General features: G+C 45.0%; 1 protein-coding gene across 3 annotated transcripts in view; it reads left to right on the forward strand.

Annotated features, from left to right (window-relative positions):
* CFAP46 (cilia and flagella associated protein 46) overlaps nt 1-18,847 on the forward strand; it is a 2,698,259-nt gene that overhangs the window by 826,955 nt on the left and 1,852,457 nt on the right. For all 3 annotated transcript variants that reach the window (XM_069611407.1, XM_069611408.1, XM_069611409.1), the window contains exon 21: nt 6,209-6,358. In XM_069611407.1, coding sequence (XP_069467508.1) covers nt 6,209-6,358 — 150 coding nt within the window. The remainder of the gene's footprint in view (nt 1-6,208; nt 6,359-18,847) is intronic.

An 18,847-nucleotide genomic window follows, 5' to 3' on the forward strand; every position in this document is an offset into this window, starting at 1 on the left:
GCAATTCGCAGCAGCTTATACCTATTTTGAGCATAATTACACTTCAGAGGATCACACGAGGCTAAATGCAGGCTGAAAGTCCAAAACATCAGGGTAACTGTCTAAAACACTCAAAACGGTGTTCAGAATAGAGGTGTACCGACATTCGGTTTCGATTAAGTATTCAGCCGAATTCCAGCTGGAAATGATCTATTCGGCGTCCGCAGAATATTTAGTTTCCAGACAAAGCAACCATTCAGGCATACCATGTTTTCCCTTTAAAAGGATCATTAAACAAATGCTGCTGTCACTGTTTTGATTGAGTACAGGCAGAGCAGAGGTGTGAAAGTGCAAACAAAGTCTCATTCCTTCATGTGCTCGACAAACTTTAATCTGGCGGTTTGCTGGGGGTTGGTGAGCTCAAACAAAACACTCAATATTTAGAATGTGCAATATATTGGCTCTGGTCTCCCTTGTATTTTGCAGTTGAAACCCATTTAGCTGGAACAATAGCATACAAAGTCGCTATTGGAAAACGGTATTTTCTAAGGGTTTTATTGATTTGCTTATGACCTCGGTGAGTAATCTGAAAGTGACATGTTCCAATCCCACCAATTCACAATTCAAGTTATATAATTAAGTGAATTAATATAACTGCTGCAGATATCCCAAGAAGTTGCAAGCCCTGAGTACAATAGCTCGGGATAATAAGCCTTCAGCAAAGAACTGTACGCAGCCTGCAGGCCAAGGTTATAAAGCAAGTAAGATGGCTCAGTGGGATGTTCATGTAACATCGAAACATAGGTTACAATTCGTGCCCTCCAACTTTCTCATGTTGCCAAGTCCCTTCAAATTGAGTAAAAGTGACAGATGTTACTAAAGAATGTGGCCCCAATAGATTGAGGGTGTTAAGAAATAAATATTTGTAACCAAAACGCCGCAGTCTGTGGCAGCAGAAATATTCCTCCAAATATTAGAGTTACAATTTAGAAACATTAGACCAATTGGATATACAAGTGACGCAAATAAGTAACATGGAAATGCACACGCCAATTAAAGATCTGAAAATCAGCACTGTCCCTTCCCTATAGGAACATCCGGAGGACTCGGCATTACCTATGCATTTGTAGCTGGTGTCTTTTACCATGCCACAAACATACCCCGCCCGAAATACTAACAATTAATGAAAAGACGTTTTGCAAATGGCTCATCCCGACTCAGTGACGCAGGTAGAAAGCATTGCTTTAGCATCCCAAAGGTTTGTATTCAGTAGCACTTCAGCAGGGTGCTGATTGATGTAATCACTGCTTTTGTGTTTCAGTGCCTTGCTGGAGCCAGAGGTCGAAAGATGGGCAGGCCCAAAAGTAACATTTGAAAGTACAAGTAGCACATCCTAGTCTTCCCTCACAGTAATTGCATACTAACATTTGGGGCTAGTCTTTGTTGGTTCCTGCCCAAAAAGTGACACCTATGAATGCAAAAACAAAATACAAACTGCTGTTATTGACTGTTTCTTTCCTGATAATGTCTTCTTTTCATAGTTTACACAAACCTCTTTAGACAAAAAAGAGAAATGCAATAAATAATCCATGCTCATATTTTAAAGTGTGTTTTGAATTTGCAAAGTGTTTTTTTTGTCTACATAACTTTATTCATCAAAAAGGCAACTATTTGGCTCAGTATTCAGCGTTGGACGAATACTTGTTCAACTATTCAGTATTCAACCAAACACTTAAATCTACTATTCGGTACACCCCTAGTTCAGAACATAACAAAAAATGGGGGCATAGATAGATTCTCAGGCAAAAGGGAGGGATCTCTAGATGAGGTTTAGAGCTACTGTACTGAAACAAAATCTCAGAAATAGATCACACAACACAAGTCAATGGAAAAGTGACCTTTTAATGGCTGAGATTATTATACCAGGTGTGTGTAAAGCACATAGCTCAAAGCATAGTCATATGCACACATGAGGAAGGGGAAAATTCAAAAGATGACAACCAAGAGGGGGCTGCAAGGAGCAGAGTCTCAACAGGAACTGGGAAATTGTCTTGAGTATATTTTCCTGGAAGCTGGGAGCAACTCCCACACGTAGCTGGGTGCTCACATGAAGTCCAAGACTACTACGCCTGAAGTGTTCCTAGAAAAGACAGGGTGAAGAGCAGCAAGGAAGTACAGAGGAGGCCTCCTGGCCTTTCTCGAGAACAGGCCTCTAGCAGCATGGAGGACAGACCTCAGGCAGGATGGCAGTAGCAGGTGGACAGGCCTTGAGCAGGTCTGAGAGCAAAATATAAGCTGACAGTCCCTCCAAAAGCTCTCCAGGCAAATACCACACATGAGCCCAGGCGATTGGGCTTACAAAACCAAAGGAACAGTTGAAGTAGATGTGCTGGCATGGGGCCACCGGGACAGTACCACTTAGTAAACAAAAGTGTATGTACATCTGATCCATATATCAAAACTTGTAATTAAAGAGCCAACTAAATAACGCACATTACAGCAACACTCCTAAAACTAAAATGATAAAAAAGTGAACAATTAATGAAATGGCACAATGTTTTATGAGTTCATTAAATTAAATAAATAAATGCAGGTTCCAGAAAGTGTCTGAGTTCCTGCAGTTAGACACAGGTGGGCTGTCTGTTCCTGAGGGGGGAAGGATGTCTGGAACCTTCCTTCTGTATAGGGATAAGGAGAGTGGAAAAACCCTTCAGATGAACAGGATATGGGGATTGGGCTGGGCTGTGCAGCAGAGCTGGATATGACAGATGGTCTCAAGAACAAACCAACTGTCGAGGACAGTTCAAGGACTTTTATTTCAGAAATCAAAAAAGGTGCTCACTAAGTGCGTCCCTCTCTCTCTTTCTTGTCTAGCTTGTGCAATTCACTCCCTAGCCCAGGTGTGCATCAACCCAAGTATGGTCACTAGAGTTTGGTAACTCCTAGTGTCTAAAATTATGCCTGCCTAGTGGTGATGGCCTAAGGGCAAACACCCTTTCTGACTATCTCCCTTTGGGAAAAATCTAGCTGAACTCTAACCTCGGTTCCCCAAACAATCTAGAGTGAGGATAGGTGCCTTTCAGACATCCAGATCCCACGTTATTTTCTCACATTCTCCTGCATTAGCCGGCATTAATGTACTATAGTCAAATGGATTTATGACCATGGCATCGCTTCCATCCCCACTAATTACTTCTATTGCTTCTGTACCTTCTCTGGGAGGCCTTGGCTTAATATATGATAAAAATAACCCTACTGTTTTATCCCACGGCTCTCTCATCTCAAGACGCCAATGTTCTTGTATCTCCTGAATATATTGAAGTAGGTCTTCGTCTTTATGCATTTTGTGTGCCATAATCGCGCTTATGCCAGATGTGTCTGGGTACTGTACTCTCACAGCCTGCTACATGGCTGCTCTGCAGTTGTTAAATGGTGTGCCATTGCGCGCTGTGTTCTATGCTGTCACTCCGGGGTACCCTGCCCATTTCCAAACATCATCAGCTACCACTCCAGGTATGGCCGGGAGTAAACTCTTCATGTGACCCACTGCCAGTGTTGTCCCTGCCATCATTCTTTCTAACTCGTATATCTATTTCCCCACTCCTGCGGTCAATGAGGGCAGCTTGCACCTCAAATTATCTTTTTCCATCTGTCATGATTCCAATCAGTGGATATAATCCTCATTCAGGCTTGCAGGCTATGCAGGGAACATTACATAAACCAGCAGGTCAAAGGTGCAAAAGTGGGTGTTAGCCTGGCACACATGGCATTTACATCATTCTCAGCATACACTTCTATAGCCTTTTGTGATGTTTTACAGTAAATTCCATACACTTAACATGGCCACCGCAAGATCCATTCATAAGTTGCAGCACATTCTATTCCTATTGCATAGGGAGCTATTTTAGCCCTGCCTCCACTGGAATACGCGCTTTGCGTCTCATCGCTGACAGCGGGTAATGCAGCTGGCGTTTCTCCTCACAGAACCGTAAAAGGAGATAATAGAGACATTAGCTTAACAGCAATTTACAGAGTTCAATAGTTAATAGAAAAGACTTACCTGACCAAGGTTATCTCAGAAGCGATTATCTTCCATCAGAAGTTTCACTCTGCGCCGCAGCATCTTCAGTCAGACGTTTCTTCCGCAGCCACTGCATCTTCCAAAGGTATTTTTCCTCAGCTATCCGAAAACCTGCAGACAAAACAAGAGGTATTTAATTAACAATAAACAAACTTAATAGTTCAAAGAAGACGTTTGATAAGCATTACGTACCTGAAGGTTCTTCAAGTTTTCACCTCAGTTGTTTCCGCGCTCATCCCTGAAGGCTGCAGTTACTCCGTATAGGCCAACTCACATTTTAAAAATGTTTTCTCATTCTGGGTAACTCCGGTTCACGTCAGAGGAGCAGGTCAGTGGGGAGCAGCAGCTATGGAGATGCCGTAGGTGGAGCAGACCACGCAGAGAAGAACCTGAGGCGACTTAAAGAAAGGTAGAAGAACTCTAGAGTACAGAAAAGTCTTTGAGCAAATAATTGCACCTGAAGTAAGGGTCTGGGAACCTCAAGTACAAGAAAGAGTTACACAAAGTATATGGACAATAGCAGTACCTGGCAGTATAGTAAACCAGGTCTGCTATATGATCAGGTGAGAAAGACCAGGGTAAGCTAATCAAGCCCCCTGGTTTCGAAAGAAGATTGAGAAGCGCCAGGGGAAAGGGAGTTGTCCTCTGGTACCATGAGAAGCCTGAGAAAGGCCAGGGGAAGGGATTAATTCGCCCTGGTGTTGAGAAGCTGGAGAGAAGTCTGGCGAGAGGGAGCCATTTCCTCTGGCATTGTGAGAAGCATGAAAAGAACTAGCAGAAGGGCTTACACTGTGGTGCTGAAAAGACATCACATCTGGTGTTATGCAAGAGACACCACACAGAAGGAAATCTAAACAAGATCCAGGGGGAAGAAAGGCTTACCCCCTAGAATAGAAGTAGAATACCTGCAGAGGCGAAACACTGTCCAGGGACCCAGCAGTAAAATCAGTAATCATGGTCAATAAGGAATGCTAATGTTTTGGAACTTTGAATTTTGAATTGAATCAGGAGCTTGAAGTACTCTTTAAGACTTTTTTTATTGTTGCTTAGAATGTTGTTTTCACCTTGGAAAAGGATTGGGACCTGGGGAAGTACTGGCCTACATGGTTGAAGCCAGTATTGACATGCTTTATTACAAATGCATGCCAGTGTTTACTCTCATTATTTCCAAAGTCAACAAGATGAGTATTCCTTTGTGGCCATAATGCATACATTGGGTCACCCAGTATGGCCATGTTTTCTTACAGAATCATTGCATGTTTTACTGCACCTGTGGGCAAAGCTAACAGTGGTATGCTCTTTTATGTGGGAATACTGGCATATATATTGGTGCATCCATCAATGACATGTACAGTCAGCATGAAAATATTTTTTACACTGGCAGACTGGCAAATATTGTTGGCAAAGGCATCATAAAAATGTGTTGGAAATGTTCCTGTACACTGTTGATGACTTGACATCTATTGGATTTCTTTCTTTACAAAACCGAGTGTAAACTGTGTGCCTTTTTTACCCACTTTTTTTACAGAAAGTGTGCTGTAAAATGCACCATGTTTACCCATTCTTTAAAAGATGCAATCTCGGGAGGACCTCCTAAACTCCCCTTAGTTGATGTGGGCTCCCTCACTAAGCTCTGGCGCTCTCGCATATTCACGACAAATGTTTCATGACAAATGTTTACAGCCCTCCATCTAAACAATTCATCGGCTGCCGTTGAACAAGAAGGATCATTTTCTTAAAAATATCGCTAATTAGTCAGCAACTGGCAAACAGTAAAATCATTCATGATGCAAACGCTGGAAAAGTCAACTCCAGGGTCATTTTTGCAGATAACCTGTGTAAAGCATGAAATCTGGATCATGGGGGAAAAAATTACTTCTTTCCTCTAAGGAATGCATTTGTGGCACCTAATCATTCTATGGATGTCATTCACTTTATAGATCCTTTGTTTACTTATATCAGTTACCAAGTCAGATCTCTGCCATTTTCTCACTGAGCTGTGGGCTGTCGGTAACACTACTAGCCTTGGATCTTAAATGTATCTTGCATAATATATTTGTGTAAAAGCATTCAGTTTGTTTTTTGTTGCTGATGGCGTGCTATACCCCATTATCTTGCATTCAGTTCAGAGACTTTCTTCATTTTTAGGTTTGTGAATTTGCTCTAGAATTGACAAATGGAAAGCTACCAGACGAGGTGGTGCCCATTGCTACCAGACTTCAGATCATCACTACCTGGGTGAAACTGAAACATCTACTTCAGCAACAGATTGGGCCTCAGCTTGGAACTGATGATGAGGTAGGACACTGTGCCTCTTATGCTTGCTATACAAAGGACAATTGACCAATAGATCTTTTGATATGTATGTACTGTATTCACATGTGTTTTTATATTATCTCTTTTTCTTCCATCAGACATAATGTGAAAGCTCTAGCTAGGTAATGAAACCATGGGTACCGTAACCCCATGGCAATTTGTCAAGCTGCATTTAAGCAGAGGTTCCCAAGATTGGAACATCATGGGCCCTCCTTTAACCATATTGCTAATAGAGTCCAGAAGGAACTGGTAAGTGGGAATAGGCAGTAAGGAAATCAAACGAAAGGACAACTTTCCTCTTCATCTAGGTCAGACAGCGAAGCATCAAGGAAAGGCCCCGTATTCCAATAAGGCGTCCTTAAGGTAATCCGTCACGTGCTATGATAAGGTATCCAGTGTAGCAATGTCATATGGCAGAGGTTGAGGGTACGCAGAGTTGAAACCAGTGATAGTTAATACTAACAGGAAGACAGAAAGACTGGGCACAGAGAATCACAGCAAGGAGGCAACAATACCGTAGGTACAGACAGGAGGTACAAAGGATGTTGGAATGAAAAGAAGATGAAAGGAATCACAGCACACTAGTATGGCTAGAAAAGGACCAAACGAATACGCATAGGATCTGAGTCGAACAAACAAGGAATAATCAAGAGCGGAATGGCACCTAGTTGGCTGGGGATTTACCAATGTTGAGCAGCACCGCAAGCATTCTTTTAAGGGACTCGCGGCCATATGCCATGTCCTCCTTCTAGGTGCCTTCAGTTGTGTGCATCCCCCGCAGCACAGCTGATGTGGTGTGCGCAGTGCGACCCGCCTGGAATTGTAGTTTCCTGTGAGCCGCCACGGCAAATGCAACTGGCTTTGCATGGCTCTCGCTCACCACCCAGGCATAGAACCAACAAAAGGAAAGCTTCAAAAACACTCGTCACGGGGGGCGGGGTGGCTTCACCTCCCAATCAGGACTAATCATCCTTCAAAGTGGGACCAGTTGCTTTCATCAGTTATCGCAAAAAAGTAACTGTACCTGCCAGGGGCTGACATGACAGTAATTGGATGACGCAACATGAATCTCTTCAAAGTATGCCCCCAAAATAGCAAGCTCCCGCACTGCTAAGTGATTGAGAGGTGTCCGTACAGGTCTTTGCAAAACAATTAAATATATAAATATATATAAGTCAACATTTGTTTGGGGCAGGATTTGTGGTAAAGCGTTGTTCCTTAGACGATTCCACACCGTTTCACCAATCTGCACCAAATTTTGCATAGTTGCCTGTTAGGATCCTCCGGACATTACTGGCTACATGATATTTTGACACCCCACTCAGTTCCCTGGATTTCTGCACGTGTACAAATGTGTGTGGCTTGGAGAAGCATTGTTCCTTATACAATTCCATACTGTTTCACCAACCTGCACCAAATTTTGCATAGTAGCCTGTTAGGCTCCTACGGACATTACTGGCTACATGACAGTTGGACACCCCACCTCTTTTCCCGGATTTCAGCAAAATTCAACATTTGTTTGTGGGTTTGTGGCAAACCATTGTTCCTGATAGACCTCCACACCATTTCACCAATCTGCACCACATTTTGCCTAGTTACCTATTAGTACTCTCCGGACATTCTGGCTATATGACATTTCGACATCCCACCCATTCCATGGATTTCAGGACAAGTCCAAATGTTTGTGGTTTGGCGAAGCGTTGTTCCTTACACAATTCCACACCGTTTCACCAATCTCCACCAAATGTTGCATAGTTACCTCTTAGGACCCTTCGGACTTCACTAGCTAAATGACATTTGGAACCCCAACCCTTTCCCCAGATTTCAGCACCTTCACACAGACGGTTGCATGAAATCAGCGAAACATCAATATGGTCGTATAAGGACCTGTCCCGACAAGAGGAACAAAACGCGAGGTCCAGGCCCTAGGATGCATGTTTTCCTTTCCAAGATACTTGCACCGCAATGCACAACAAGGAACTGGATCACTCCAGGGTGCGGCGACAGGTGGGGAGAGAGCACTGAAACTCCCTGTATGCACCTGCACACCAACTCTCGCCTCCCCCTAACATTTGCTCCAAAGGCTATCTCAGCCAGCCACACGTGCCCATTCTCAGTGCAATTTACTTCAGGGTACAAAGCACATCAAACGATAAGCGAATCATAACGGCGACCTACAGGATCAGTGTTATCATGTCTGTCTACAGAACCCATTCGGAGAACTGGTACTTCTGCTAGTACAATTATAAAAAAAGTAACCAGTTTAACACGGGTGCTTAAAGGGAATGACAGTAGTCTTGCATCACCCAATCCGGCTTGCATATGGCTTCTTAAGTAATCTCCAACCATGTCTATGAAAAAAAAGTTCACAGTCGTCTTTGCTCTATTTAGCTGACCATGCATGTAATGATCTGCCATCCAAGTAAAGTACCCAGTTGATGTGAGGGGTGCTTAATGCGGGCTTGCCACTGCCGGTACCTATAGAGTTGGCCAACTCACCAGGCAGCTATCATTTTAGCATCCTGGCACAGTGTTCAGGGTGGTAAGGGTATCTATGAAGTCTTTCATGAACTTAAGAAAATCCCAAACAAGCATGGCCACCACGGAAACCTGGAAAGGGTGCTAAAAAATGAGCATCTTTTCTCCATCCTGGCGACACTGCACAGAGAAGGGATGTGTTAAGGATTCTAATCGGGTGTCACACACCAGACCAGGACTCTAGCCACTGGCCTAGGATGCTGCCCACAATTAAAGCACTTTCACTTAATTTCCTAGAATTTGGATTGAGCTGGCACCCAACCCGTCTCACACCCACTTTTACAAATACCCCGGGTCAGAATGGACCATGAACCAGGCCGGTGGGTGGTAATACAATATTTATTTTAAATTCAAAGAAAATTACACAAATTTAATATTGGGCAGCAATCACCAATGGGGTGATAATTACAAGGTAAATTGATGAAATACGCTTAGTTTGACCTTCTACTATGACATGTCCAAAGCACAACTAAATGGAAGCAATTTTACTGTTCGGGCAGATAGCACCCAAGTTAATTTTGAGTGAATAGAAAGGAGCAGCAATGAGTCAAGTATACTAGGCAGCAAACAATCAGTCCTTCCCCCACGAAATGGGAGGCAAAATCGGATTTTAAAACCTTTGCAATTGCATAAAACAGCACTCGGAATTACTAAATATTTAATTTAAATGTGCGGTTGACTGAATGAGGTAGATATGAGTTATAACAGTATCAGGGATGTAAGAACACTAGCAACTACAAGGCAAGGTACCAACAACGGGCATACAGTTCAAAAATCACCTTTGAAGTGACAACACAGTGCAGCCAAATCACACGCATGGAAATTGCATTTGCTAATTTACACAGGTTTAAATGTCAAAACGGTTTGAAAAATGGGTGAAATAGACAGAATCAGAATTTTTAGGCTAGAAGCGGTTTTTAGGCTACAGAATAGATACACATCACAGGAATGATAGGCAAGAGAAAGGGTAACTCTAAATGAATGCCAAGATGAGATTCTTAATAGGAAAGGAAATTCAGTTTGAAAATAAAATCAGTGGAAAAGGAAAATCGGTTTGCGAAGGAAAGGGCAAGTTTCACTTAAACTAGATTTTAGAAAAGAGAAACGCCACCCGCAAATAGAAAGGTTACGCTGCAGTTGTAACCCTTCATGCAGTGTGCGTCTTTTTAGGGAGAATTAATTAATTTAATCAAAATAGGGCTAAGGACTTACACAAGGACAGAAATGGGTGGAAGAATGGCACTAACACTTAGAGATCAAGGACTGGATGCCCAGAGGATTCTGACAGTTTTAAGGATTTCTGCTAAGGCAGTTATGGGATTTCTATGGGATTGGACCTTTATACAAGGTAACAAAGCAAAGGGGGCAGTTTTGTGGTTGTTGCTGAAGGGAAATACTCGCAACAAGCACTTGAATGGGGTATTTTGAACAGAGGGCTGAATCTCTGGACAATGAGGCAATATCTGGGTCAGCTATGCTCTGGCCTGGCAGTGGAATCTGGAATCTTGCAGGATGAATATGGAATGTCTGTATCTCGGGATGCGCAGGAGCTGGAAAATTCAGGAGAGTGTGTCCTTTGTCTCTCTGAGTCTCCCCCTTTTATAAGGCAGGTGACATCACAGGATTTACCCTCTGGGTAGGCCTTTGGCTTGACATGACTCTAACAACTGGATTTTGTAGGGTTTATTGTTACCGCCTTCCTGTCAACCGATTGGGCTTCAAGGACATGACACCAGTTTTATGGTGCAAGCTTAAATTGCCCATGCCCTCCCACAGTCATATTTTTCAAAATATCAGTCATGGCATTTTTGAAAATCACATTAGGAAAATGACACATTTCATACAGAGCATGGCATTCCGACTCCCAAGACTGTACTATGTCGTTTTGCCCCCTCTAATAATCTTACGCACTTTTCAGTGGGAACCATTTCACCTAAAATTCTACAATTTGATATATGTGTACCCATTATCACAGAGCATGTTTGCATTAAATTTTAAAGTTGCACCAAGTATACTTTTACCACGATTTACATTTTTCTGCCGTTTGCGTCTCCTCCATGCTATGGAAAGCCACAATATCTTGTTTTAATGCCACAAAAATTACATTTAAACTGTTAAACTTTTGCATTTCCCGGTTGCAGAAATAAGTCTTAAAGTTTATTAATTCAGAACAGTCTTTTGCCACAAATGGCAAGCATTGCCTTCCAAATAAGGGCATTTTTTTCAACCCACAGCCAACTTTCAGGCACTAGCCCTGTGTGCCATGGATTTGTCTTTGAAGCTCCCCAGTTAAAGGTGAGTGGAGGTGCTGCTTAAAAAAGTCACACCTACGTGTCCCAGGAATCCATTGTACTCGGTTGGAGCAATGCCACAGAGTCTGATGAGGGCGTGAAATGCTTCACCCATGCATATTCATAGGTCCCAGATGCTGGTAAACCTGGGGGAAGGTAGTTCCTGTAGTCCGTCCTTTGAAGCCAGGGCCTAAAAACCTGTCCTGCTGGTTTCACAGTAACTTTATTTATTTCCTGAACCAGAAAGCAAGACTGTTGACATTAAACATCCTATACATGTTTTAACACAAACCCCCATCACATTGCTATGCAAGGACAGGGCCTTCATTCAACATTTCACTTTTAAACATATCTTTTCTTGTTTGTAAAACGCACCAATTTACATGTGGTTCATTTTTCCTTTGCTGTCACTTTCAAATGCGGTTTTTCCTGGTATCTTTATTCTGAGCATTTCCATGGCCATAGTCAATTTCTACTACACTTGTTCAAAGCAAGGGTCCAATGAAACTGATATGAGCAAAGAGAGAGAAAGCTTCTTATGAAGGGTTTATCTGTGATATTTTGTTGCAAAGGTAAAATGTTTTTGCGTATGGCTTGAAGTGAAGTTTCTTTGTTATTTCACAGCTCTTGCCTGACACAGCCTGTCTTTCAATGAGAAATGCCCCCTTTTTGCTGGAGCACACTGAATATGGAGGGACCTAGCTGGGTCTCACTGAATCAGAACTTTGTACTGTTTAACAGATGAAAAATAGCATCAGGGCGCAGTCATTTTAAAAGGTAGAATATTTTCTTTCTCAGTGAAAAGGTTTTGAGCTGGCAGCCTAGCAGCGCTGCCTTTGAATTCTTTTCTTTTTCGTGCAAATTAACTTTTCTCTCGTGCCACTGAAGAAAATACTGGCAGCAGTTCTCGGGGTATTTGGGGTTTCATCTCGCCCCATGCGTGGCTGGTCAGGCAGAGCAGCCATTATCTTGGTGATTGCAAAATGCAGTTTTTATGGCAAGGCAATAGAGCTCAACAGCGCCAGCACAGCCATTCTGCTGGTTACTGCTGAGATGTAGTTTGGTGAGGTAGGGGAGTTCTGCTGGTCAATGTACCCCACAGATGGCAGTTTGCTGAACACCCGGGCCAGTGTAGAGCTTTATGTAAACTTGAAGGTAAAGCCGGGCTGGACGGATCATGAAGGGGGGGTGGGGTAACAGGGCAGGAGAAATTTGGGCTGTCTTAGAATTTCAGAAAGTGTACTTAATGCCAGCCAATAACACTGTTGCAGATACAAACTTAAGTAAAATTAGCTTCACAATGAACCTATGACTCTACAAAAAGTGAATCATAGAAATAAAATATGAGCAAAATTCAGGCACAAACCAAGTAACCAACAGCCCTTGATCAACTAGAAGACCTTATAACTCATTACATTTTTCTGACACTTGGTGGATTAGAGAACAAACTTCAAAACTACAATCATTATGCATGAAATGATCTGCCCTCTTAAATTCAACACTCCTTCATGCCAGGGCTAACTTCTACTAACTTATTAGATGCCTTGGCCTAGTCACTCAGTTTATCATAGAAAGAAAGACTTTTGGGAAATCAATCATCAATGATCGAAACTTTATCACTAGATCCAACTTGTGGAAGACTTTTTTGGTTTTCCTCCATATGGGGAAACTAACATAAGTCTCTTCCAAAAAACAATTTCTCCCCTGACAAATGTGCATAAAGAAAGCTCAAGCACCCATGATCCTTACGTTGGTAACACAGTGTATGGATGCTTTTGGTTTTAAAGTATGTAAAAAATAAAAATTGGGCCTCATTCCGAGTTTGGCCGTAATTCAGTGGCAATTCTGCCGAATTACCACCAAATACAGATACTGTTACCACAACTTGGTCCCATGGATTTACCACAGGATTACAAGTTACATCATTGCGGTGCTGCCGGCATCTGTGGCATCTGATTTGCCATGACATGGCGATTCATCGTTTTTCCAGAACCAGCAACAGGCTGCCCAGCTTCCTGGCAGCCGGTTGTATTTCACAGGTGTACCCTAGCATGGTCACCATTGGGTTACTGGTAATTGGCTCTCCAGCGATATCTGATGTCGTGGTTAGCACATCATTCCAGAATTGCCTGACCATTGGACATTCCCAGGCCAGCTGCAAGAAGTTGGCTGAGGACATGCCAGAGAAACGGAGTCCTGGTAGCGATGGAGCTTGCTCGGTGTGAGGTAGGTCTGATGGAGATAGTTGAAGGGAATCAGCTTTAGCCTCGAGTTCAGTGCAATCTTTTGGGTCTGCTGTTGAATGTAGGACCATTCGGCATTGTTGATCGCGTGGGCCAGGGACCTCTCCCATCGCACCTTAGAGGCCATCGGTTGGGGTGATGTAACGAGTAATTCTTTATAGATAGTTGAGACCAGTCTCCCTTTGCCGCTTGCTTGTATGACTTCATGCAATAGCCGCCGCATGGGTGGTCTCGCCGGAAACATTGAAAACTGTTCTCTGAAAGCGTGACAAAGTCTGAAGTACACAGAAATGTCCAACGTTGTGACTGCACAGCGGTCTTTAACCTGTTGGAGTGTCATAAAGCTGTCTTCAATAAACCAATCATTTATTGTAGTAATTCGGAGTTTGCTCTCAAGGTGGTGATACACTGTCTCAGTGGTTATCGGCACTCCCGGAATAAACTTTGCCAGCAAGAGTAGAGAGTATCTGCACGTGATACCTTGTTACTGTGCTATCCTTTTCCCGATCTCTTAGGTGATCAGCGTTATATTCATGGTTTTCGGTGGGACCAATTGTTCCCCCATGATTACGGTTCTCAGGAGATTGGGGGGAGCAAGGGCCCTCTCTATCTGGACGTGCGGTCTGATAAATTGGGTCATGTACCAGTAACTCAGAAACTGTGCCTGCGCAGCCCAGTAAAAGCGTTCCAGGTCTGGTAAGGCTAGACCGCCTTTTGCGATGGGTTGAATCAATGTAGAGTACACTACTCTCGCCCGCTTGCCCGCCCAGATCATGTCGAGGATAAGTGCCCGGAGCTGCCGGAAGAAATGATGCAGTAGTAGCAGTGGTATATTTACAAATAAATACAATAATTTTGGCAAGAGCACCATCTTGATGATGGATACGCGCCCCCAGAGTGTTAGGGGTAGATGCTTCCATCGGGTTATCTTCACAGAGATCGCTGCAACGACCCTGCCATAGTTGTCGTGTAACAGCTTGTCGTGGTCTTTGGACAACATGATTCCTAGGAACCTGACATCAGATTTTTCCCATCGAAACTGAAAGTCATCAGCGAATTCATCAGCGAATTCTGCTATTGTTGATTTTGAGTCCCGAGCGTGTGAATTTAAGTACTTCACGCATCACTGAATTGAGATTGGTCTCTGGGTCGCTGAGTAGTAGGGCCACGTCGTCCGCGTAGAGGGACAGTATCAGCTTGTGTGGTCCAATGATGATCCCTCTATCCATGAATTTGCTCCTAAGCTTGGCTGTGAGGGGTTCCATGGCCAGAGCCAGGGCAAACAATAGGGCCGACGGGGGGCATCCCTGCCTGGTGCATCTTCTCAGTTCAATGGGGTCTGATTTTGTGGACCCTAATGTGACGTGAGCTCTAGGGTGCTGGTATAGGAGTGCCACCATCTCTATAAAGAGGGTACCAAGGCCCATTTTTCAAAGGACGGCCAAGAGGAAAGCATCCAACAGAACTGCAATGGCCTGTCTTGATGGATCTAGAGCTTCCAGGATGCCGAAGAGGCGCCGAATGCCAAAGGTTGTGCTCCGGCCTGGGATAAAGCCAGCCTGGTCTGCCAGCTCCAATCCTGGCATTAGGGGAAGGAGCCTGTTGGTCAGGAGGTTGGCCAAGTTTTCGTTGTCTGTGTTGAACAGTGAGATTGGCCTGTAGGAGGCACAGTTTGACCGATAGGAGGAGGGGGGCAAGCGAGGGTCCCATTGCCTTATAGAACTCTCCTGTTAGGCCATCAGGGCCTGGTGCCTTCGATCCCGGTAGCTCGTTTATGACATTTTGGATTTCTTCGACCATGATTTCTTTGTTAAGGTGATCCCTCATTTCATCTGATAACCAGAACAGCTCAGTGTCATCCAGGTATTGTTGGAGCGCTGCGGTGGTGTCCATGGATCTAGAGTTATAGAGTTCCTTGTAGAAACTTCTGAAGGCCTCAACAATCTCGTTCTCTGTATAGACCAGAGTGCCTTGTTGGTTGTGGACGCAGTCGATAGTCGGGGGTTTCCTGTCTGCCGCTAGCATCCTGTCCAAGAGAGCCCCAGGTTTTTGTCCTTTTCCCTAATGGCGTATCATATGGCGTCTTGATAGATAGCAGCTCTCGCGTTCTGCATGGTTTCTGAATTCAAACAGTTCTGATTTAATACGGGCCAGGGTAGCATGGTCTCCTGTTACTTCGAAAGCGCGTTCTAATTCCTTCAGGTGGGCTTTGTTTTTTAGTAGATCTCTCCTGATTGTCTTCAAGACAGCAAGTTCTTTGGTGATGCAGACTCTGCACGTGTAGCATTTTAAGGTTTCCCAGAGGATACTGTGTGATGGGGCTGATTCCTGGTTTGCTTCGAGGAAACATGTGATTTCCTCGACAGCTCTTGAGCGAATACTTAGTGCTGGAGGGCCCCTGACTTAAATCTCCAAGAGCGGGCCTGTATGAAAACCCTCACTGGTAAGGTGTCCAGGATGACTAGGGAGTGGTCGGATAGTGTTTGGGGTAGGATCAGACACTCGTCCCACTCTAACTGTCTGGATCTGGACGCCAACAAGTAATCAAGCCGGGAACTCGTCCCGTGTACCCAGGAATGGAACGTAAATTTGTGGATGGTTTGGTGTGATTGCCTCCAGATATCCACCAGGTTGTAGGTATCACAGATCTCCTTGATTTGGGAGGCAGCTTTAGATTGTTGCCCATTGTTTGTATTTGACCTGTCTGAGGCAGGGTCCAGCACAGTATTGAAGTCTCCCCCCGAATATGATCATGGCATGTCCTACATCAGCAAGACTCTGCACCATCCAGTCAAAAGAATTGATGCCGTCCACATTTGGACCGTAGGAGTTAACCATGACTATGTCTGTCCCAGCCTGGATCCCATGTACCAGCAGAGCCCTTCCCTCTGTGTCTCGCAAGACCTTGATCAATTTAAAGGATATGTTCTTGATGATCAGGATTGCGACCCCTCTATTATAAGATGAATAAGAGGAGTAATAGCAGTGGCACCCACCTATTGGGGCCCACTGGTTTTCCGTGGAGCGAGTTAGGTGAGTTTCCTGGATGAGGGTGATATCAACTTTGTGCCTTCTCAGATAGAGGAAGATCTTCCTGGTTTTTCCAGGTGCATTAGCTCCTCTGATGTTCCAAGTGATTATCCTGAATGGAATGCTGAAATGAAATATTTTGCTGAGATATTACTGAACTGATGACCAGTTATCGCATGGTCTAGCACCCCAGTATCTGCTGTGAATATTCTAAGAGTGGGTGGATGGTGGTGGCCAAGCCTGGGGCCGCAGCAGCCTTCTGAACTTATTTCCCACCTGTCCCGCTTCCCTCCCTGCCGGGCAACCCCCAACCTGCCCGATATCCCCCCCCCCCCCGTTAAACAAAACAAACATGAACTGTGCTGAGTGTGGGGTGTCACTGTCCACCAAGAGCTGTTGCTCCTGTTGAGGATTAATATCTGTGTGCTCTCATATCATTTGCTGGGTTATCTCTGGCCATATGATGATTGGGGTGATTGGGCTTCATGGAGGTTCTCTCCCTCTTCTGTCTCGCCAATGTGGTATGGGATTGTCCTGTAGGGGGCAGCAGCCGATGCTGTCAAGGAAAGTATTGGCTTCTTCGGGGGATGTGAAGAACTGGGTCTTTTCTGCGTGAAGTATTCACAATTTAGCTGGAAATAGCATAGAGTATTTGATCTGACTGTCACGCAGTCGACGTTTTACTCCTGCAAAGGCTCTCCTTGAGGACTGTACTGCCAGTGAGAAGTCTGGAAAGATTTGGACCTTGCCCCCATCGTATTGTAGATCTCCCTTTTCTCTGGCCAGTTTGAGGATGGTATCTTTATCTCTATAATTTAGGAGTTTTGCTATAATAGGGCGGGGTGGAGCCCCCGGAGCCGGGCGATTAGAAGGGACTCTGTGCGCCCGCTCAACCACGAATAATTGTGAGAATGCCGCCTCACCAAAGATGTCTTTGCACAATGACTCCACAAAGTCTTTGTTCCGCGTTGGGGCTTGTTGTTCTCATATGCCCACCAACCTGATGTTACGGCGGGCACGCCCTTCTAGGTCTTCATTCTTGTCGATGACTCCTTTCAATTGCTTCTCAAGTGTTGAGACTCTGGACAGTAGGGACGTGGTGTTGTCGCCGAGGTCTGATACCCTCTGTTCTACTGTGTCTAGCCTCTCGCCTTGCTTGTCCATACGATGCTGCAGGAGGTCTACTTTAGATGAAAGGGTATCCATTTTGGAATCGAGGTTGCCGATTCCGGCTTTAAGTTCAAGAAGGATTTTCCAGATGTCAAATGTCAGCGACTGCAAGGACTCATCCACTTGCTCCATGTCCGGGGCCTGAGTCGGCGCTTGGCTCAGTTGTTTGAGATTTTTTGCATTAGTGCCCGGTACAAATGTCAATCTTCATTGGGACTTGTCCATTTTGGGCTTCTGGGGAGGTTTGCGTGGCCCTTTTGCTGTGGGGAAAGCGGGTCGTCAGCCGACGCCTCTGTGGGGTTGATAACCGTTGGTTGCATGGGATAGGCGGCCTTTTACTGTGCGGGCCTTCTAGACGAGCTCTATGGCCAGCCAGGCGCGCTTGGCCTGACTACTGTTGGGGGCGTTGGGGAAGTTGGTGGATGCGCTTCTGCTCAAAGTGCCGAGAATGGTGAAGGAGTTGCAGGCGTCCTTGCCCTTTTTTTTTTTTTGGGGGTGTAGATAGAAGGAACGGCTCCCTGGCACCCTGACCTGCTCGAGGCAGGAGAGGCCCACTGTCGTCTCTGTGGACTGGGACGCAAATGTAGCGGTCCCCTCCCGGGTGCCTTGGGCGGGGAAGGGCTTCGACACTTTGCGCCACAGGAGGTGGTGACTGCAGTGGATTAGTGTCGTCTCCCTGGCGCTCACTGGAACGTGCTACGAATGTGCAGCGCTGCTAGTGGGAGGTGGGTCCAGGCCTCCTCTGGGATAGTGTCTGGCCATGAGCAGGTAACAGACTGTGGCCCAGTGCTGTGCGAACAAATGTCCTCACTGCTTATTACTTTCTGGAGGGTGGATGTATTGGCTTAGGGACCTCAGGTCTGTGGGGGATCGCGTTCTGGGAGCCCCCTGTCCCCCCTTTTTTTTTCCTTTTCACTTTTTTTAAAATTCTTTTCTCCTCCTCTTTGGTGTGGTCAGTGGCATAGGGGGAGTATGGTGGGTACCGCTGAATCAGTCTTTATGGGACTTGTTATGGCGGTCTGCGACTGGAGGGGGGCTGCGGCGCGCCAGCCGCTTAAAGAGCACTTCAGTCCAGGGCCCCGCCGGGTCGGGGAAAAGCAGCAGGGAGCGCGGGCCGCGTTCTCAGCTGACGAGCTGCAGTGCTTCACACACCCAGCGGCGACGTTGGTCTGTCTCGCTTCAGGATAGATTGTCCGCGG

This window comes from Ambystoma mexicanum, chromosome 8 (genome assembly GCF_040938575.1).
Source record: "Ambystoma mexicanum isolate Mex_15411 chromosome 8, UKY_AmexF1_1, whole genome shotgun sequence".
In the NCBI taxonomy this organism is placed as follows: domain Eukaryota; kingdom Metazoa; phylum Chordata; class Amphibia; order Caudata; family Ambystomatidae; genus Ambystoma; species Ambystoma mexicanum.